The sequence below is a fragment of the Lactuca sativa genome, chromosome 6 (genome assembly GCF_002870075.4).
Source record: "Lactuca sativa cultivar Salinas chromosome 6, Lsat_Salinas_v11, whole genome shotgun sequence".
NCBI classification, from domain to species: domain Eukaryota; kingdom Viridiplantae; phylum Streptophyta; class Magnoliopsida; order Asterales; family Asteraceae; genus Lactuca; species Lactuca sativa.
The window spans coordinates 4,752,670-4,774,708 of record NC_056628.2 but is presented as its reverse complement, the minus strand read 5'-3'; the positions used below and the strand labels follow the sequence as shown (position 1 = coordinate 4,774,708).

General features: G+C 35.3%; 3 protein-coding genes and 1 long non-coding RNA gene across 4 annotated transcripts; 2 read left to right on the top strand and 2 right to left on the bottom strand.

Moving 5' to 3' along the window:
• Nucleotides 1-2,411: 2,411 nt before the first annotated feature.
• LOC111886938 (14 kDa proline-rich protein DC2.15-like) lies at nt 2,412-3,083 on the top strand. The gene has a single exon (XM_023883178.3). It carries the CDS (start codon nt 2,500-2,502, stop codon nt 2,851-2,853), a length of 354 nt encoding a protein of 117 aa, XP_023738946.1. The 5' UTR covers nt 2,412-2,499; the 3' UTR covers nt 2,854-3,083.
• Nucleotides 3,084-8,622: 5,539 nt separating this feature from the next.
• Nucleotides 8,623-10,642, bottom strand: LOC111886935 (NADH dehydrogenase [ubiquinone] 1 beta subcomplex subunit 8, mitochondrial). The gene is made up of 4 exons (XM_023883175.3): nt 10,382-10,642; nt 10,011-10,097; nt 9,811-9,906; nt 8,623-8,888 (listed from the first exon to the last, which is right to left on the bottom strand). Exons 1-4 carry the CDS (start codon nt 10,517-10,519, stop codon nt 8,832-8,834), a joined length of 378 nt encoding a protein of 125 aa, XP_023738943.1. The 5' UTR covers nt 10,520-10,642; the 3' UTR covers nt 8,623-8,831.
• An 892-nt stretch (nt 10,643-11,534) lies between these two features.
• On the top strand, nt 11,535-13,183 carry LOC122194677 (uncharacterized). Its single transcript, XR_006184075.2, has 2 exons — nt 11,535-12,617; nt 12,709-13,183. It is a non-coding gene; the product is annotated as an uncharacterized LOC122194677 (long non-coding RNA).
• A 296-nt stretch (nt 13,184-13,479) lies between these two features.
• On the bottom strand, nt 13,480-14,890 carry LOC111886876 (L-lactate dehydrogenase A). Its single transcript, XM_023883116.3, has 2 exons — nt 14,204-14,890; nt 13,480-14,131 (listed from the first exon to the last, which is right to left on the bottom strand). Exons 1-2 carry the CDS (start codon nt 14,810-14,812, stop codon nt 13,679-13,681), a joined length of 1,062 nt encoding a protein of 353 aa, XP_023738884.1. The 5' UTR covers nt 14,813-14,890; the 3' UTR covers nt 13,480-13,678.
• Between the last annotated feature and the right edge of the window lie 7,149 nt (nt 14,891-22,039).

The window sequence follows — 22,039 nt, the reverse complement described above, 5'->3', positions numbered from 1 at the left end:
TAATAATAAAAATAATAATAATAATAATAATAATAATAATAATGTTTTTTATCTTTAAAAATTAGCGTAACTACTATATACTAGGATGGAATTTTTTTTGTACCACTACTATTGAAAATTTATGCATCCGCCATTAAAAACTTAATAAATTAATTATGCAGTAACTCAACGAGGAAAAGTGAAGGGTAAATTACACCAATCGTCCCTCGACCAGGTGCTGAAAAGCACGTTTAGTCCTTATTTTTAAAAATTAACTCGGACCGTCCCTATATTTTATTTTTCTTACACGCTTAGTCCCTATTTACATGAAATGACTTTTTTGCCCTTAATAATTTCTTTTGCTTTTTCTTTTATATCATTAACAAATTTAAATTAATAAAAATATAAACCAAAAGTCCCCACACCCCAATCCAACCCTCCCTTCCTACTTCTCTTTCCGTTTTCCTTCTACATTGCCTGGAAACCAGAACCACCATCCACCACCACCGACTACCACCAAAAGCCACATTCCACCACCACCGGAATCCACCAAATAGCATCGCTTCTCTCCGTCCCTCTCACTGTCTCTCATGGAGCTTTCTAGTTTTCTCTATTTCATATCCTCTCTATAATCTCTATCACCTCCATCACTTCCCTATCCTCTTCCTCAAATCTGGCACCACCACCTATCACCTCCACCACCTCCTGAAACTTGTAATCAAAATCAAACCCCCAAAGTTAAAATCAAACATAAATGTGACAGTGGAGCTCGAACTGAAACCTGTGGTGGTTGTTCGGAAACCTAGCAACGACAATCTTAGATTTAAGACCCTAGGTAGAAGTGGTTTTCACGATAAGGCAGACGGAGTAGTTCCCGACGGTTTCTTTCACGATCCACACCCTTTGATGATGTAATTAATGATCTTAAACTGCTGATTCAAAACCCTTGACAGTTTGAAACCCACCTTACATAGATCTTAGAGGCAGTGGTTCTGAAACATTAACCAACATCGATGGCGACACAGATTTCACGAAGTGCTAGCCGATGGAGAATGTGTTTGACCTACCTGGTTCCCTTTATCGGAAAGATCTTCACCAACCCTTTATGGTTTGATCATCTTCTATGTCGTCGCTGCCTGTAAACCCTCTCAATTGCCAAAAAGATCTCGATCGATCTCTGTTTTTTGTCTATGGATTTAATTTTTTTGTGTTTCATATTAAGATCGGGGAGAGAGAGAGAGAGAGAGAGAGAGAGAGAAAGAGACGGGTGGGTTATGGTTCATCAATGGTGGTAGGCGGTGGTCCGATGACTCTCTTCTCTGATGGTAGCTTAGGGAAAAGAGGGTTTAAAGGGAAGGGGGTTAAGATAAGGTGGGTTTTTTTATTTTCTTTTGTATTTTATAAATAATTATAAGAAAGAAAAATAATTCAAAATAATAATAATAAGGGCATAACAGTCATTTCATGTCTCACAAAGGATGGAACATGCAAAGTTAAACTAACGAGGGATGACATGTGCAACTTTCAACCAATCGAGGGACGGTCCGAGTTAATTTTTGAAAATTGGGACTAAACGTGCTTTTCGGCACCTGCTCGAGGGACGATTGGTGTAATTTACCCAAAAGTGAAAGACAAAAAGAGACAAAGAGAAAAGACAAGAAAGGGAATTATAGTTAGTTTTAAGTGATTACACAGATTACCCAACAAACTATTTAGTTTCCAAAAAAATTACGACGGATTAATAACACATAAGGACTTTAAATTTATTAAAATCCGTGTGTAAGCGTATTACAGAATTCGTAGTTAATCGTTCATCGAACTGCTTCAAATGTACTTAAAAGTTGGTTATTAGAATTTGTGGGAGATCTGTTGCCATTTAGTCCGTCGTTGGTGTGCACTACGTAGTTTTGTTGTAGTGAAATTTACAGAAAAGTAAAATGTTTTATAATAATGAAACAAAAAATTGAAAGTTTAGTGGTTAGCTAACGTATGTATATGAAACAAAAATAAAACTTAGTTACTATCGACCCTTTATAGTTTATCAAAAATAATGTGAGACAGAGAATCTTTCGTCAAACCAACTGTATTTGATAGATGATGGTTCATAGCCGATGTTGTGCATGGATGCTCTCGATATACTTGAGCTCCTATCAAAAGTTATGGTAGTTTAGATTTGTCATATTTCCGATGCGTTTGGTGTTACTAACATATCCATGAATGATTCAATCAGTTGCTCCATTTACTCTCATTTGTTTATAGTTATAAGACTACCTGCCCTTAATTATAGATTTACATAATAAATCCCACATGGATCTCTATAAATTTTTTATTCCTCTAAATTAGAAAAAGAAAAGTTGATGAAGAAAAGCTATCATGAAGCATTACATTCAGCATCTTTATCGATCTATAAATACCATTAGACACTTCAATGGTTTTCACACCACAAAACTAGCGAATTCTTCCTTATACTCAAAGTAATTAAGCTAGTTTTCATTTCGCATCCCAATATCTTTCATCAAAATGGCTTCAAGTGCTTTGAGAACAACTGCCTTTCTTGTAACTCTCAACCTTATCTTCTTCACTTTGGTAAGTTCAGAGCCATTACCAGAAGCCAGTTGTGCTATAAATGGCCTCAAGTTGGGTGTGTGTGCCAATGTCCTCAACGACTTGGTGCATGGCATCATTGCAGGAACCCCATCACCCTCCCCTTGCTGTGACCTCTTATTCGGCCTTGTTGAACTTGAGGCAGCAGCATGCATTTGCAAGGCCATTAAAGCTAATGTATTGGGTGTTAACCTCAATGCATCAGCCTCCATGAGCTTGTTGCTTAACCATTGTGGAAAGGAGGTCCCTTCTGGTTTCGAATGTGCATAGAAATCAATGAAGAAGAAATTCATGTGTGTTTCCAATTTTTCATTGACATCCTTTCTCTTTTATTTTTGGTGTTATTTTGGAGTGTTATGTTTTGTTATCATGTTTCTTTAAATTTTAAAGGCTCGCCACCTTTGGGCGTAGCATTGTACTTTTAGATCCTGTCACAATCAATGTGATAGGACTTTTTTGTATTCCATTCATGAATAAAGATGCATGTTCTCTGGTCTTGATTTGTTATTGTATAATAATCGACAATCTTTTCATTATACAAATCCCCTATTTGTATACACAGTGCAAGGATAATCTTAATCTTAACAATGTATCACAGTGCAAGGATATATATATATATATATATATATATATATATATATATATATATATATATATATATATATATATAAAGAAACCTTCTCTCCGGTGTCTAAACTTGTCGATGTGAGATTTGTATTTTGTCTTATTGTTAATTTAGGCTAGAAATTGTATCAGTCAGATATTAATAACATTTCCTATAGATGACTTTGGAAGAAGTGTATATGACATGTCCTATGGTATATTTTTATAACAGGTGATAAAAGGTTTGTAAGATTTCAAAGTCCCTTTATAAGCCTTAAATAATGAAAAGAGAAACTTAAACTTACCTCTGAGTTTGGATTTATTAATGTAAGAAATGATTTTGCCTTGTCTACAAACAGTAAAATTTGTTTTTTTATGGTTTCATCTGTATGTTTAGATAATATTTTTCTTAGTGATAATAGTATTGACCAAAGGACTCGTAGCCTAACGATTCCAAGTGTTAGGTGTCGTTCGTTTTTTCGAAACGAAAATTCATAAAATCTACGGACCACCTCTGCAGTAGAAGAGGTGGATCAAACGACAACAGCCTGTAATAATAAGAAATATGTTTGTCTTTTAACATCTGCAGACTGCTGTCACTACAAGAATATGACTCTATAAAGACAAAAGATATAGTGACGACAAATGTCGTCGCCATAGAGGACCATATAGGGACGACAAGTCGTCACTATAGAGTTGACAAATTTAGTTTGACTGCCGACCCTAAAGCGACGACAAATCGTTTCCGTAGGTTGAGCGAAAAAAAATAAAAAAAAAAATTTTTAAAAAAAAAAGACTTTGTAGGTATCCGAAAAACTGTAGGGACGGCATATCATCCCAAATATATATATATATATATATATATATATATATATATATATATATATATATATATATATATATATATATCCATCATTGCATATGGCAATATAGAAAGTAAAGAGGAAAAGGCATGACCAGAAGAATTGTGTGAAATAAGTGAATTGATCTAGTTGAGGCATGATTGATTCAGTGATGTGACTTCTCCTGCTCCAGTAAATCAGTCTGGAGACTTGCTAATTCAATTCAATTGCCTTGGTTTTTCCAAGAAATACATGGGAAAACTAGGGAGAAAGAAATGGGATTGTGTCAACAGGCCCCTATTCCGACGAAAAACAGCCCCTTTTCTTTTTGTTTAGCCTGTTCCTATCAGATAAATTCTTAAGAGAAGAGGAAAAAAGCTATGACTTCAAGTAAGAAAGTGAAAGTTCAGTCCTCACCGCCAAAAAGAAGACAGCAACAATCTGTACTACTTCTCTCAGTAAATAACATTCTCTTAGTTAGAGAGTAAGTAGATAGACGGATTAGTACTTTTACCCAGGGGTAGCCTTCCTTGTCGCCAAAGAAGAATGAGAATTGAGAAAGTTTTCTTGGGCTTCAATAGCAGAAGCAAAGAAGTCAAATCAATGCAGCTTTCGTGCCTAGCCTAAAGATCCTATCCTCGCAGCAACTGGAGCTCTTGATGGCACGTTCAAGCGAGTTTATGAATGAATGAAATCAGTTGAAGGAGCGGCCAAGGACGAAAGCTTTGATTGCGTTCTGCTATGGTTGGCTTTTTTCCTTGCCTAAAACAACTATCTTCTCTTCGCGAACGGTTAAGAATCCTCTTTGTATGCGCGTTCTCTCTTGTTTATTCTTCTAGTTTTTCCTTCTTATGCTTATGGGTGAGACTCCCTTTCTTCTTAGGTTGTCTGTAAGTCTAGTTCGTGGTTCACGGGTGAGGTTACCTGGACAGGTGGGCAGTTCTTATCGGTGGAGCTAAGACACCTTCGAGAGATATAGCTTTAGCTCTTGATGGCACGGGCAAGACAGTTCATGAATGAATGGCGAGTTTTCTATTTACTAGAATATCTTTCCTGCGAAGGAAGCTTCTTTTTAGAATTTCTTGCGTGAAGAAATTGAATCAACGGCATCGAATGCAAGCTCTGATAAAGTTTGATTCTTCTTTATGGACTACAACGACCTAAAGTAGCTAAATAAGTAGTGAAAGTAAGCTCCTGGCTAAAATGAGTCTTGGTTCTACCCACCGGCAAGAATTTTTCGACCTGATTAAATGATTGTAGATTGGCTATTTCGGGGTTCCATGCCCATGGATTGCCTTATTATAGCTTTTTTGATTCGTCGGGTATGCCGGCTAAGAGAATCGCTTCTCGCCTTGCTTGCAAGAGTATAAGCAAGCGTAGCATTTTGACCCAGATAGAACTCTTTCAATTCATGAGAGAAAGTGCTTTAGTAGCAATTTCCCTGTTCTAGTGCAAGACGCAAGGAGAAGCACGAGCGGAGCGGTCTGGCTAAACGTGCAATGCCCCGTAGGGAGATCTAGCTTATTGGTCTAGTCCTTCCGGGTGCTTGCCAGTTCTGAATGACAGAACTTAGCTTGCCATGTTCTTACAAGAAAGAATCTCTTCTCCGAATCGAATCTACGCATATCGAATTCAGTAAAGACTTGAATAGATGCCTTCCTTCAAATAGAGTTCATCCTGTTGATGGTCTTTACTACACTAAGGCTAGATCCGGACTAATCCTAGCCTATTCTTATGAAGGAAGGTGAGCATGAAGCAACGGCTAGATCCTCACAGTAGGCAGCTTAGTTGTGATTATGAAGTCAGGTGAGAAGCATTATGCAATAGAGAAGTCAGCTAGTGCACTTAGACAGGTAGTGGATTTCATTAGGGAATTGAATTGCAGGAAGGTCAGGTAGTCCTTAAGCCGTTGAGCGAAACTCTTGGCATCCTCCTCTTATGAGGGGATAGGAGTGAAAGAATCATTATAAAACTACGAGGTCGCCCCCACTTCTTAGAGCTCTCTTGCTACCTTATAATAGGTTCCTTAGACTATAGGCAGAAAGGCCGAGGCAGAGCCAGCAATTCTCTAAAAGCAAGGACGATTAGCTACGTTCCAATGAAGCACATTCCAACAATTACCTAGCCCGGTAGGTGGAGGAAAAAGGCGGAGAACATTCTTTAATCAAAGGCGCCAATACCCATATCAGGATTAGACCCATTTCGATCGAGCGGCAACTGCTGCTGCGGTATGGTCCAGAGTTGAAACTGGCTAACATAGGGCAAGGGTCCTGATGGGCAAGTATAAATAGAAGAAGCAGCTCCTCTCACTGCCCCGTATAGGGTTCTGGGCCTCGTATTTCAAAGAAGGACTATTACTAAGGGAGAAAGCCAGGAAAAGACCCAACAGGCATACAAACTCACTCTCCCGGGGCAGCAGAGGAAGGCAAGATTTCTTAGGAGTTTCAAATCTCGAAAAAAGGCTTTCTTTTAGGCGCTTCCTCTCCTTTCAGTCGATCTAGGCTGAAGACTTTCTCTTTCTAGCCAAGCAAGCTTCATGCTGAAACTATCTTCCTTCTTTGTCTTTGTGCGAGACTGGGGGAGGTTGTAAGGTAGCGGGAATAGATCTACTATGCCTTGAGTCGGGTTTTCACTCCTCTCCCCTCACTACTCTCTTTGGTTCTGCCTTGTTGAGGCCAGTAGAGGTAGAATTTTCACAGCTAACTCTTCCCGGTCTCTACGATTGCTTGACTTAAACAAGTGACCTCCTTTCTTTCATCAGGTATGGTCCCAGACAACCTATTGTAAGACTGATCAAAAACTCCACGATGTTGAGCATAGCTCAGATCGGGTATATTAACCTGAGAAAAGACAAAGATGACTTGGAAGGAATCGACCCGGATAGATTATTATGAGAAAGAACTAGGCATTGTAGGTTGAGCCAAGATTCTCTGGTATAGGCCCATTAAGATTGTTATTTCCATGGTTCAATGTGTATTCAATAGCTGGTCCTTTCAACTACTATTCAAGCTCGTACAACCATGAGTAATCTGTGTATCTCAACTAGTGAAATAAGTTACTTCTTTATGGGCTGGGGAAATCTCCTAAATTACAAGAGAGGAAGATAGAGTTAGCATTGATTGGGAAGGAAGGAACTAGTAATCCATTTAAGAGGACTTTACCCGGGAAGGAACTTACTTTTTCTAACTCGGAATGAATTGGAAGTGCGAGATGCACTAATCGGAAAGAGACTCTCTCTTGACCTGACTTTCCCTATTGGCTTTGACTGCGGTAAGTAATTCACTCAAACCGATTCCATTTATGGCCCCGAACCGCGCGAAATGGTCGCCTATTACACGGCTCACTAACTCTGCCTGGAGTGGTGGTACCTATTATTCGTCGGCGGGGGCGGTCCGGCGATACGTAGATGACTTTTGGCTGGTACAACCACTCGATTGTCCACTTCTAATAAACGTAATTGTGCCAATTCCAGTTTTGAACTACCACAGACTTGTTTCATAGTTTTCAACTGAGCGGCAGACCCAACACGACTGACAGATAAGCCGACGTTAATTAAACTAGGAGTCTAGTTTGGTAATGGGTGGTTCATTTTTCTAGTTCATTTTAGGATCACAACTTCCTGCGCAGTCCGTGCCAGTAGTGATATCCTAATTCGGCTACCTCTCCCACTCATCAAGGCAGAACATTAGAAAGGTAAACTATTGCCAAGAGAGACCGGGGAACGCTCTGCCCCTTCACCTGCAAAAGGATCCGTTACCGGAGTGATGCGCTTCTCAGGGCCGTCTGAGTCAGAGCAACCCCGCCGGGGCGATCCAGTTACCCGGTTCACTATTATTCTAAAACCATTGAACCGTACTAGCTTCGTTACAGACTTGATACTGAACTGTTCACCATCTGAACATTCGCTAGCTGGCAACACAACTTTGACCACCCAAAAAAAGATCTCAAGTGATTAGGCGGGGACAGGATTCGAACCTGTAGTCTTCAGATCATGTGACGTAGTTTTGGGGACACCTATGGGGACGACTTATCGTCCCTATAGTGTTTCGATGAATTAAAACCAAAAAAAATCATTTTTCCCCCAATCAGTCACACTAACAAATATAGTTTCTCTCGTGAGCTCAGGGTGAAATCACCGTTACCTGCAAGTGTATAGGTAAATGTCGATCGTTTCTTGCCCACCATTTCCCTCGTCTTCTCCTTCAACCTTTCACTAAGACATTCTCCCTCCAGCTTGGGATTGAATTAGTTTTCCGAAATTTTAATAATTATAGTCTTAAAACATTATATATATATATATATATATATATATATATATATATATATATATATATATATATATATATATATATATATATATATATATATATATATAATCTGGATACAAAGCAATGGGTCTAGTAACTTGTAAGATTCCTTGGGTATTAAAGGTTTTGAGAGATCTAAGTATGGATGTTTTGCCTCCTTTTGTGATGAACTGATAATAGATCTGCCATTCATGTGTTCATCTACACCTAGGCTATTTATTATCCATGAAAGAACCGTACTTTGAAATTCATGTACATTTTGGTTAACCAAAAAGTTGGATTTGGAATGTTGAAGAAGATGGTATATTTCACTTCAATATTTTGGTTGATGTGGATTATTTATTACATAGAAGAAAATACAAACTTTCTCATTACAAAATGGTGTGAAATCATAAATAGTCTCAACTGCTTGTTCAAAAGAGAAGATGATACATTATTAGTTATCAGTTCAAACACCAAATGCAAACAAATAGACACCCTCCTCCTCCACTTCCTCCTAGGGTTCTCCACCAAGCTCCACTCGAAGATTATCATATGGAAACACCTTTGGAGTCTATTCAACAACAGCAACAAAATAATAATAAATTAGTAGTTATTACAGATGAATAAAACTGTAATTCAAATCTGCTTATTATCACTTCATTTAGTTTCCATGTGTGGATAAAATGGGCTGAATGGATAATCATGTTAATGTTTGTGTGGATATAAAGATTGTTTTTTTTTAACTGAATGTAGTGTCTGAATTGTCTTGAATCTTTAACAAATGACTATTTTACCCTCCTGTTAGAAATTATGATGAAGGGTAGTGGGGGTAATAATCCAGTTCTTAATAGATAAATTAATCATCCATCCACTTAGCCATATAAGAAGATATAATGTATCTATAAAGTTAAAAAAGAAAAGAAACAAACCTATACAATACATCATCTTGTATGTGTAAACATAGTGTCAAGTAGCAAATTTTGTCTACTTTAAACTATCTCCTAACTTATTTAACATATAATGCTATATTTTTTTTTTTTGAAAAATAATAGTTAGATTTATAGTTTTTATCTCTTATCTAGAATCACAAAAAGATTAGCAAGGTTAAGTGTGTTATTTGATTTCCTTAGTTTTATCTCTGTTAGAGCATATTTAGAAATCAAATATATATGGGTTAAATTCACTTCAATGGTTAAGTTTTTTTAGAACCCTAGAAAGGTTCTTGCAAGCCGAAAGTAAAAATAAAAAAAAAAAAAAAAAAAAAAGTAAAGAAAACACCAATTCACAAATATATGAACCCTATTCATGTATGTATTTACCCTTAAGTAATTTTATAATCACAATTCCATCCCTCACATTCATCTCACTTGTTTCAATACTTGCAAGAACTTGGTTCTTTTATGTGGTTATTATTCATTCAGCATATGATGTTTTCATGGATTTCTCCTTATTAAATAAGTAACAATATTTGGTATCAAGATCATGGGACTTACAAATGGTATCTTAGAAGCTTTGTCGTTCAAGGTAGCCATCAATCCAAGAGTTGCAAAAAATCCCAATCCACCACATAACCAACCAAGTGCTTCATACTGAAATCAACAGTAACTTGAATGAGTTCAATATCAAGAGAGAAATGAAGTTGATTCAAATTTTCCCCAAACAGGAAGCAAAACGAGGAAACATGGAATTTTACCTTTCCAACAGTGTCAGCTATGCGATCAATACAGGGTTCGGGGAATGCAGTTCCATTATCCCACATCAGCTCGTCATTTACAGGGAGCTGAAGCACACAATGAAATTGTTCAAGATTTTCTACAATCGTCTAATTCAGTACATAAGACCATCAAGTTCATATAAAATCGAAACTTTTTAACCAATTTTTATCCTATAATTTGGTTAATCTGCGTAACTGATCGCTAGGGTTTCGTTCTTTTTTTTTTTCTGAAGGTAACTTCAAAGCAATTAATTCCAACCACGACATCCAAATTTAACTTTGAACTGAAACTGAAATTGACTAATATGCTTGTGATCTGAGAAATGAGGGAAATGGAAATTACAACTTACAGGCTTATCGGGAACGATATGTTTGCCAACTGGTAAGCCCATACCGGAGCGGAGACGAAGAGAAGATGCGACAGAGCGGCCAACGACGCCGTTTCCACCCATAATCTGAGACGCCACATTCCTCAATCTTCCGGCCATTGTTATTTTGATCAGATTCTTCAAATTGATAGATGGCACAACGATGACTAATTTTGAGATCGGCTGACAAAGGGTGATTTGTTCATGTGAAAATTGGGGATTGTTATTGGGTATGGGTCGGACCCTCACAGCCAAGCCCATTTAAGCGTGTATATATCTAATTCTAGTAAAATACAGAAATGGTCCTTTGGTTATAATTAAGCAGCAGTTTTAATCCTTTTTTGTTACAATTTCATACTTAAATTTAGACTATATTACAATTTTGATCTCTAAAAATATGAAATTGACATTCTCATTCTTTTTATTTTTTTTACTTTTTTATTTTATTTAATTTCATACCAACGAGAACACCAAAAAAACCGAATTCAGCTCCACGTAAGATAGCCAAAGTACGGTTGAGCAAACAACATGATATATTTGCTCACATCCCGGGGGAAGGTCATAATTCGCAGGAACAGTTTATAGTCTTAATAAGAGGAGGTAGAGTGAAAGATTCGCCAGGTGTGAAATCCCATTGTATTCGAGGAGTCAAGGATTTGTTGGGAATTCTGGATCGAAGAAAAGGGAGATCAAAATATGGTGCAGAAAAACCAAAATAGAGATGAATGGAAGATGCCTCTGGAACTCTTTTTTCTCCAATTTAAAGTACGAAGTTATTGGCTCTAAGAAGGAAATTGCATCTTTTTTTTAAAGTCGAATGGCAAAGGATGCACATCGAATGGCAAGGGGTGCACGTAGGGTGGCTTTTGGTTTGCCAACTTGGAATGACTAATTAATAACGGATAGGCCTCTGAATAAGCATGTATTACTACATGATGATAAAACTCTACAAGTATTCAACAAACCATGAGTTGTTGGACTTAGGGGTGAGCAAACCCAAACCAAGAAACCGGGAAACCGACCAAAACTGACGAAACCGAAACCGAAAAAACCGAAACCGAAGCAAAACTGACGGTTAGGGTTTTAATTTTTTAAAAACCGAAAAATCGGGTTCGGGTTCGGTTTCGGTTTTTGCCCATAAACCGACCCATCCAACCCGAGAAACCAACCGAACGGTTGAGTGCCATCTTTTTGTATATGTAATCATATGAATATATGTATCTGAGGCGCAAATTAGATATCAAACGCCTTCTTGGCTGAGCGGTTGAGCACTTTCCCCTTGAACCTGATGTCAAGGGTTCATATCTCCCTGCTTGCCAAAATTTTCCCTAGGTTTTGTATTTTAATTTGGAACTTGATCTATCCCACATCGATGGTTGTATGAAAGTTACGCATGTTTCACTCTTAATATAAGGAATGGATACCTCTATCTTGCCCCATATCAGTTTAATTGGGATTAACATTGGGTTCGGGTTTAAACCCGGAACCGACCCATGAAACCGAACCGACGGTTTGGGTTCATGGTTCGGTTTTTATTTTTTTGAAAACCGATTTTATTGGGTTGGGTTCGGTTTTAGGTCAAAACCGACCTAAACCGACCCATGCTCACCCCTAGTTGGACTCACCTTAATCAAGTTTGTTCTCAACAGCCTCCCCACCTATTATTAGTTCCTTTTTAAGGCACTTGTTGGTATCATTGAAGATCTCGATAAATTAAGAAGAAGATTTTATGGGGAGATGAGGATACCAAATCAGCTATACATTGGGTGTCATGGTCAAGAGTTGTGGCAGCAAAAACTAATGGGGGTCTGGGTGTTGGTATATTAAGGACCCAGTATTTGGCATTCTTGACAAAATGGTGGTGGAAACTTAAAAACGGGGTTCTAATAGCTTATGAAAGACGTGCATAAACTGCATACACAATTTTTTTTTCAAAAAAAAAAAAAAAAAAAAAGACAATCATAAGTATTTCAAAGGAAATGGCCAATGGAACTTGGTGTAATATTGCAAAAGCAAGCCACCATGACATATTTTCTATAACTGCCAATTCAAACACAAGTTTCTTGTTTTGGAAGGATAGATGTGTGGACCTCTTACACTCCAAAAACGTTTTCCATGCCTTTATGCTTTGGAACAAAATAAAGTTTTGCTCGATCTCAGACAGATCACCACCACAGGCTTTACATGGAATTGGAAAACACAACATATGGTTGATGAGGTTGCAAATGATTTTTAGAGCTTATGCTCTTTACTTTGTGATGTTAATATGATTCCCGTTGCTAATGGTTTTCGTTTCAACTGGAATTCAGATGGCAAATACACGGTGAGTACCTTAAAGAAGTTGCTAGAATCAAAAGCCCCTAAACCACACTCTGATGTGCAAATCAATTGGTCAAAGGTTATCCCACTGAAAATAAGATGCTTTATATGGAGAGTCTTGATGAATAGAATACCGGTGGCTGCAAACTTGGAAGTAAGGGGCATAAAAGTAGAAACAGATATGTGCCCTCTATGTAATAAAGAGAAAGAGACATGTGATCACTTATTGATTAGATATGAAGTTGCTATAGAGGCTAGGTCATGGATCTTCAAATGGTGTGGCATCCTTCTCACCACGTTCAATAAGGTGACAGATTTCATCAGATTTGTGATAAGCTAGGGAACTTGTAAATTTAAGAAGGAAAAGATAAATGTAGTAATTTATGGACTGTTATGGTTCATATGAGTGGCAAGAAACAATAAGGTTTTCAAACAATTAAATATAAATCTTGCAAAAATTAAAGACGAGGTAGTCTCTCAAACATATACATGGTTCAAATATAGAAATTGTGATGTAAAAGTTAGGTGGATTGTTTGGAACATATCTCCATTTTGTTAAATACTATATTTTTATTTTCATCTTTGTACATGTAGCTTTTTATAATATATTTCATTTGCCATTTTCAAAGAAAAAAAAATCAACGTTTGATTTATCAATCCTATAACTCTTATACCATGCAAATATTCGTAAATGGAATCCAATTTGATGACAAATCGAGATCGCGATTGTTGTAGAGCCACAAATGACAAATTCGTTAATGTATTGAAAAGAAGAACCGTTGTATTGCATATTGTACCAAAATACGATAACAAAATCTTCGATATAGGTTAAAATACGGAAACTACTACTAGTTAGGGGAATTTACAAAACCAACCCCGAGTAATGCAGAAATACCAAAACATACTCTTAAACATAAATAAAACATATGGCTCAATCAAATCAAGTCAACTCAAGTCAAGTCAAATGCCCAATTGGCTTTGCACCTCCAAGATTGTCTTAGCAGATTCTTGAAGCTGTTTTGCTTCATCTTCCGTCAGATGAATATTCGTCACCCCCAAGACGCCGCTCCTCCCCAACTGCGCCGGCAAACTCAGAAATGGCTCGCCGACACCATCACCATCAATGCCGTAAAACCCTTTAGCCAACACAGAAACAGGGTGAATGCTACGCTGATCCCTCAAGATGCTTCGAGCTAAACTAGCCACCGAATACCCAATTGCCCACGATGTGTATCCTTTCAACCTGATTACTTCATATGCACCATCCACAACTTCTCTGTGAATCTTCTCAAGTGTATGCTTCTCATATGCGATTTGTTGCCTCTCTAAAAAGCTAAGTATCGGAACCCCTCCTACGCTTATGCTTGACCATAACGCCACCGATGAGTCTCCATGTTCTCCGATGATGTAAGCCTAAAATACCAGATGAGTGATCGAAATAGAAACCAGAAGCAAAATATGAAGTTTGATATGAAAATAACTCACCTGTACATCTTGAGCATTGAGATCTAGATGATCAGCAATGAGGAACCTGAATCGGGATGAATCGAGGTTAGTACCAGATCCGATAACTCGATTCGACGGAAACCCAGATAGCTTCCAAGCAACATAAGTCAAAACATCCACCGGATTCGAGACGATGAGCATGATAGTCTCCGGCGACCCTGCAGCCAACGGCGGGATCATTTTTGAGAACAGGGCGAGGTTTCTCTGTAACAAGTTAAGCCTAGACTCCCCCGGTATCTGTCGTGCACCGGCGGTGACGATGACAAGATCTGATGCGAGAGTGCTGGAATAATCAACGGAAGCGGAGATTTTCGTTCGTGGGAGGAAGGCGGCGGCGTGTTGGAGGTCTAGCATCTCTCCACGAAGCTTTTCGGCGTTGACGTCGACAAGTGCGATCTCGTCGGCGAGACCTTGGGTGAGGATGGTCTGTGCGATGGCCATACCAACGTTCCCGACACCAACGACGGAGATTTTGGTGCTCCGGCTGGTTGGTGATGGTGGCGATGCGCCTTGAATGGGCTTGAAGAACGATTGTGCTATGTCTAAACCATCTGGACCCAAGGTTGAAGATGATGCAGTTTTCTGCATTTTGTCGATCTAAAAATCCTCTTTTCTGTCTCTGTAAATGTGTATGATATTTTTGATTCTTGACTGGAATTTGGATACGATGGAGTGTATTTATACTGCTTTAATAATAATAATAATAATAATAATAATAATAATAATAATAATAATAATAATAATAATAATAATAATAATAATAATAATAATAAATATTTAAAATAAAAATATAAAATAATTGTTAATACTTTAAAGTTTAAACTTTATAAAGCGCTCATGGGGTGTAGGGACTAATGCTACGGTCGCACCGGATACTAACAACTTGCATGGCCGTATGTACAAATATATTTGCATAACGTACAAACTACAAACTTATCCAATCCAAATGTAATTTAAAGTTCGATGAGGTATACGTATAATGGTAGATTATAGGTTATATTGATAAAACAGATTTAACGGGTGAAGGTAAGAAATATTATTAAAGTATGAGAAATCAAATATCTTATTATTATTATTATTATTAATTGTTATATTTATTAGATTATGGCAACTTTCAAAATCAAGAAAGAATAGTAAAAGAAAAAATTAGTAGATTTCATCGTATCATTGTTTTATATGAATATAAATATAAATAGAAACGTGATATTTAATTTTTTTAAAAGGATTTATAATAGGAGAGTTGTTATTGGTGTTTTTTTATTAAAAAAGAAAAAAACTTATTTGTTTTTTTAAGAGAACAAGTTTTTCAAATTGCTTATTTATGGCCCCTTATTACGTAATTGTCCATTTCTAATTTGTATAAAACTATTGTTAAAAATAGCTCAAGCCAACAACTTGTCAATTAACAAGTTATTTGAAAAAATTTACGTTTGAAATTTGAAAAAACTCTATTAATAGTTTTTTCATATTTTAGAATTTATAATAGGAGAATATTTTATTGGTCACTTAGATTCAGTGTGTAGGGCATTTAATATGTGATTTATGCGGTACAAGCATGGATGCATGACTTTATTATGTCGGTAATACTAATAATAAGAATTAAAGTCTGATGAAATCAATAATAAATCTCTCAAAGAGATCCAAGTATCCAACAACTTGTAATTGGATGAAATGATTAAGAAAACTCATAATTTGTCGTCATGTGTGATGTTTTTGACCATTCGAAATCATTCTTGAGCCTAAAAAATGCAGTTGTTTGTTTTTTTTTATTATCGGCAACATTTTTTTGATTCGATATAGTTAATTCATTAGGAATCTTGTTCTAGTCAATTCTGATCTTCTAGAGGTTAAGAAATAAAGTTTATCTTCACCTCCTTATAAATATTTTGTTTCCTTTGTTTGTTAAACAACTTTTCAATTATCAAGCAAGAATCTGTTTCAGAGTTATCTTTTAATTTTTTGAGACCATATAGCCATGTAATCCGATCGTATGGGCATCAACATGCATCTCTTGTACCAATGAGATATCATTCATTTATAGGTTTTAAATCATAATAGTGGTTTACATGTGTAGGTGAGTAGTTTTACAAAATGAGATATCATTCATTTGTAGGTTCTTAGGTTCTTATCAACTCATTTAAAAAAAATTAAAAAAAAAAAAGCATTTTATTTTTTTTAGATTCTTCAAAAACATTGTTACAAAAAGACGTCCGAGTCAAAAAGATAAACCAAAATCAAATATAAAACCACTTAATATAAATTTAAGGCACAAACAATATTCAAATTTTCAAATTATTACAAACGTTATCAAGTTTTCTGTGATCATATTTTGTTGGATACAAAAAATTTATGAGTTTATGTGAACCGTTCCCTTATTACCTTATATTGTATACACACGTACAAATACTAATATTGAATTTTGTTTGATTGAATTTGACACACTCTATCAACATTCTTTTCTAGAAACATAAATATGTTGTGTTTGTGTTTTATATTTACGCATTAATCAGGCCCGTCACAAATGATGGACGATAGGGGTGACTGTCCAGGGCCCATTTTTTAAAAGGATCCAAATTTTTTATGGAAATTGTTATATTTAAAAGATAATACAAATAAATTTTTTTAATTATTGACTTATTATAAAAAAACTCGATGACATTTATGTTTTTAAGGGTCTAATTTTTTTCTCTCGTCCTGGGCTCAAAATATGTTTGGAACGTCCCTGGCATTAATGTCGTAACATCGGACACAGAATCCATTATCATAAAATATAATAAAACTATTAGAACAATATAACTATTAGAAATAATAAATATACTCTTAAATCATATTTCATAAAATAGGAATTTCTTCAAAAATATCTATCATTTTCAGACAAGTTTATTCCCAAAACAATCTTGTGTAATTTTCTCACTATTTGTATGACACAGTCCCGTATATTGAAGATACCCACATAAAAAAACTTACTAATATTTGTTTTCACCTATGTTCAAGATCAAGAAAAGAAAACAACACGTCATATTATTGAACTAGAAGCTTTTATTTATTATCAAATATTCGGAAAAGAAAACAACACCAGGGAGCTTATATGGGGTGGGGTAACTATGGGTGCATTTACTCTTATAAACTTATAAAAACAAATAAATAATACAATAAAATCTATAAGGTATTTGATAGGGACTAACTACGCAACAAAATTAAAGTTAAACGGACTTTCCGAGTTACAAATAAAAGTTAGGGATCAAATAGATAGGTTATCCCAAACCTCAGGGACCATTCGTGTAATTTACCCTTTATTTTATTATAGTTAATTGCTTAGTTACTTAATTTTTGTTAATTCAGTATTACATTATCATTTTCTCAATTCGCACGTCCAAACACCCTAATGTTAATGAATTAAATAATACTGAATACCATCAAACTTAAGAGGTATTTGATACTTAGACTATTTCTTAGGGTTTGAAAAGTGAAATAGCTTCAAGTTCAAGATCTTAACGTGTGGCCTAAAAGTCCAAACTGACCATAAGAATAAGATTGTGGTTTGTTTGATTGTTTGGAAATACCATCAACCTTAAACAATAGGCGATTCCATGATATATATTATATAGTAAAAGTTTTTAATTAATAATCAAATACCTAAAATATCAACAAAAAGTTAATGCATTTTCTTGAATAAGAAGTTATGATGGAGTATGACCGAGACTCGTCGGAAATTAAAATAAATTGAAAAAATGAAAACAAGTCATAAAATATCAGTCAGTTATTTATTAATGAAATAGAATATAAAGTGATTTATGTCTTAAAATGTTTCATAATTCTTTCTTCTTACAAGCATAGCGTATGAATAAACTTTTTTCAATTATATAGTTGAAACTAACATGAATTTACAAACAGACAAAAATAATAATAATAATAAAGGACAGTTAATCTTTAATTATTTTCTATAGAGAAAACTATAAAAAACCTAAATACCTTTTGCTGATATACGTTGATCACGCTCTAATCCCTCTCCGTTCTCAGTCCCGACTCTCTGTCTTCACCCTCTTCTTCAATTGTCGGCATGTCGCTTGCTACCCGAGTGAAATAAATCTTACAATCCCCTTCGATTTTTGCCTCCGTCCGTCAGCCTACGATAAAGGTCCGTCGGTAGAGTCATACGGCGTCACTACACTGTAGGACTCTCCAAATCCCGTCTACCACTGCTGCACGACTCTTCGTTGGTATATTTCTTAGTTTGCTTTTGGAAATCCTTTCATCATTTACTTCACTATATTCTTTATCCTTGAAGATAAGTTCCCGTGGTATTCTTTTTGTGATACAGAACAATCAACTTTAATATTATACGGATTATTTGATATATAATTAGAATTGTTTATTTTCTATTTGTTGTAATAAACTTTTATAATTTATAATATAATTCGTGTCTTTTTTAATTATGGTTAAGTTATTTATTGAATCCTTTAATATTTTTATTTTCATTGGTTAAAAAGTAACTAATTTACCAATTTCTATATTTGTACTTTGAAAATAAATTATATTATTTTTTGGGTTCCCACTTTATGTTGATTAAATCTCACAGTTGGCAACATTAATTAAAGGCCATTGCAATCACCTTATATTTTCAAACCTATTTTTCATTTATACAAATACATGAGGGTAAAATATGATCATTACCTATTTTTCAATTACTTTTAAACTACTCATCATATTTTATATTTGTTTTATAATATTTGTTATAATTGTAACATTATACATAAGTTTTATTTAACGTACCATTTGTATTTTAAATTCTAATTAAAAATTTTTTATATACAAATGATAGAATATACCATGGATTTCACTTCAGCTAAAGAACGGCGAAGATTAAGGAAACTATATTTGGATAATAGAAGATTTAAAAAAATACCTACCATATCAGACGGTCATACTTCATCTACCTTAACACCTTTTAACAGTACCCAAAACGGTAATTTATTCGTATGTTAATTTTTTTTTTGTATAATTACTATGTTATTTGTTAAAAAATATAAAAATTTTAAATCTATATAATTAATTAATATTAATGCTATTTTCCTTATTAACTATATTTCAAATTATATGTAGCTAATGTCTTCGGTCATCGTCAACATTTGAAAAGTAGCTATAATAAAATTTCTCAATATCATTGCTCAAGCTTTCAATGTACTTCAAATATCAATTATATGACTCCCCTATCCAATATATCAAATGGTATGTATAATTTTTATTATTGTTATTATACATGGAGTATTCTTTCACATTACAATAAGTATATGATTAAAAACTAACATTTTTATTTCAGCTTTATCTAACAATCCTTATAAAGGTCCAACATCCTCATTCAAGCAGTTTTCTCCAGGAGTGCACAACTTAAAACGAAAGTCTGCACATATATCTCCTATACGTATGTTCGACCTAACAACAGGTGATCATATTAACGATCCACATATTCTCTATGCATACATGTTGTAATAACTCACAAAAATATATATATATATATATATATATATATATATATATATATATATATATATATATATATATATATATATATATATATATATATATATATGTAATATATATAATCTGATTATATCAATCTAAAAGAAAGGGGATTAGTTCACAATTAATGGTTAATTATATACAAATTATGAGGCTTAATGATCAAAACCGTCACCTTGATTAGGCTAGTTAAATACGAGCAAATGAAAGGGTTTCGCCGGTTATAGACTTAGGCATTATATAAAGCTTGAGAAATCAAGTGAAAACCCACTGGAATTGTGAAAAGAGACGAAGAATCAAGGGAGAAATCGGGTGTGGAGGTTGTTGAAGATTTTCAGAGTTTTCTAGGAATTAAGGTATGTATATTCGATTTAAGCGTGATTAAGTTGCTTGATTAGGTTTGTCTGATTCGATTATGTCTTTTGGTTCCATACCACGTTTTGTTTCGGGCCACTAGTGATGCAACTGATAAAAAAATTGAAATGTTAATTCTTGAAAATAAAAAATAAATATTGCTTACCTGTATGATTACTGAAAATTGCTTATGGGTATATTTTCGTATGATGTGGGGACGATTAGAAGTGATTTTTACATATTTATTTGTCATTATATTGAGTTAAGTCAAAGCTTCAGTTTCCTTTAAAAATGGCAGCTGAGAAATAAGTTACGGGTAAAGAAGAGAATATGTCGGACTATTCGTTATTGAATGGTTGGACATAATACTTTATTTAAAAAATAATATAATGCAAGTACAAAGGGTAACTAGTCAAAGTCTTGTGGCAAGTTCACCGTATGATTTACCTTTTTGAAACTACATTTTACATATTCGACCTCTTTGGTTTTTATGACTTGCTGGTTTCTTTTTATAAGATACGAATTTAACAACTTCTTTGGTTTTAGTCCATACAATTTTTACATTTTGCTATGGATCTTTTCATTATGAAACATACAACCGTTTTTTTTAAACACCTTATAAATATTAGAGGTACCATTGTAGGCTGAAATACATTATTTAATTGATTATTTCATTGATTTTCTTTTATTAATGCTAAAGGTGAAACTTTGTCATTTAATTATATTGGTATAATTAAAAAGGAAAAATATATTTTTCAAAAGGTTACTATGAATGTCACGATTAACGTCATTAAATATTAACCACTATGTTGGCCGAATGAAACACGAGGATATCGGAACCAAAATGACCGCATAGAGTGTTATGTAGAAGGGAGCCTTAGAAATATGTTGGTTAAATGTAGGGAGCGTGCAGCGTGACAAACTTTGGTTAAGACCTAAAGCCAACAAGGTGAGTTTCGTGTGAATTTTGTGGTTGTTTGCATGAAAAGTTGATTCTAAATTATTTGTATTTATATGTTACTGTTGTTATTGCTATGAATATTTGTGTGAAATTTTGTGAATTATTTCATATAAAAGGGTGAAAGTGGTGGGTGACATATAGGGAACAGGTGTATTTACACGGTCTTATTATTAGTCGTCGTACGGGGTGTTAGTACGCGGCGGAGAGCTTACGCTCTGTTTATCTAGCCGTAAGCATATTTGTTGTGCCCGGCGGAGGGACTCGTTCCCTGGAAGTGACAGTAGTTCCCTAATGTGTCACCAAGGGTGGAAAGAAATGAAAAGATTTATATTGATAAATTGTTGCATGATTTTATTTTATTGACGTCAATATGCATGAAAACCACGAACTCACTAGGCCCTAGGCTTACCCATTAGAATTTTTAAATGCACGCAACCCAGGAAATAACGTAGCAAGTGGCAGCGGGAATGGAAATGATAAAGTTCAGACTTGAAGAAGGCGACAAGTTTTGAGGAAGACGTAGCGCACCAAGTGTTTAATTAAGTTATTTTGGTATTTGAAATTTGGGGCGTTACAAGTTGGTATCAGAGCGTGGTTTAAGCAGATTAGTCGTTGTTTAAACGCCTAAGCTTAAACGGGAGGAGCGGTACATCGCCTAATCTGGAATGCGTCTCGTTTGTAGGTACTATGGATCATGGAAAGGCAATCGTCGATGGTGGGGTGTCAGTTGAGGGTACTAGTGGGTTACTTCCCCACGAGAAGTTGAAGGCCGAGTTAGAGCTCTCTGACTCGGAAGGCAATCTGGAACCAACGACCCCACTCAGCCTCTCTGAACGGGATGAACAAGACGAGGATGTGGAATCCGAGGTGGATCCCGAAGAAGATCCTGAGGAGGAGCCCGAAGAAGATCCTGAGGAGGAGCCCGAAGAAGACCCCGAGGAGGAATCCGAGGGAAATCACGTGGAGTACCATGCGGAGCA

Coding starts and splice junctions, on each gene's coding strand:
- LOC111886938 (XM_023883178.3), top strand. CDS start 2,500: ATGGCTTCAAGTGCTTTGAGAACAACTGCCTTTCTTGTAACTCTCAAC.
- LOC111886935 (XM_023883175.3), bottom strand. CDS start 10,519: ATGGCCGGAAGATTGAGGAATGTGGCGTCTCAGATTATGGGTGGAAAC. Junction 9,907..10,010: donor TAGCTGACACTGTTGGAAAG/GTAAAATTCCAT, acceptor TGTTGATTTCAG/TATGAAGCACTTGGTTGGTT. Junction 8,889..9,810: donor AAGCTTCTAAGATACCATTT/GTAAGTCCCATG, acceptor GTTGTTGAATAG/ACTCCAAAGGTGTTTCCATA.
- LOC111886876 (XM_023883116.3), bottom strand. CDS start 14,812: ATGCAGAAAACTGCATCATCTTCAACCTTGGGTCCAGATGGTTTAGAC. Junction 14,132..14,203: donor TCAATGCTCAAGATGTACAG/GTGAGTTATTTT, acceptor CTGGTATTTTAG/GCTTACATCATCGGAGAACA.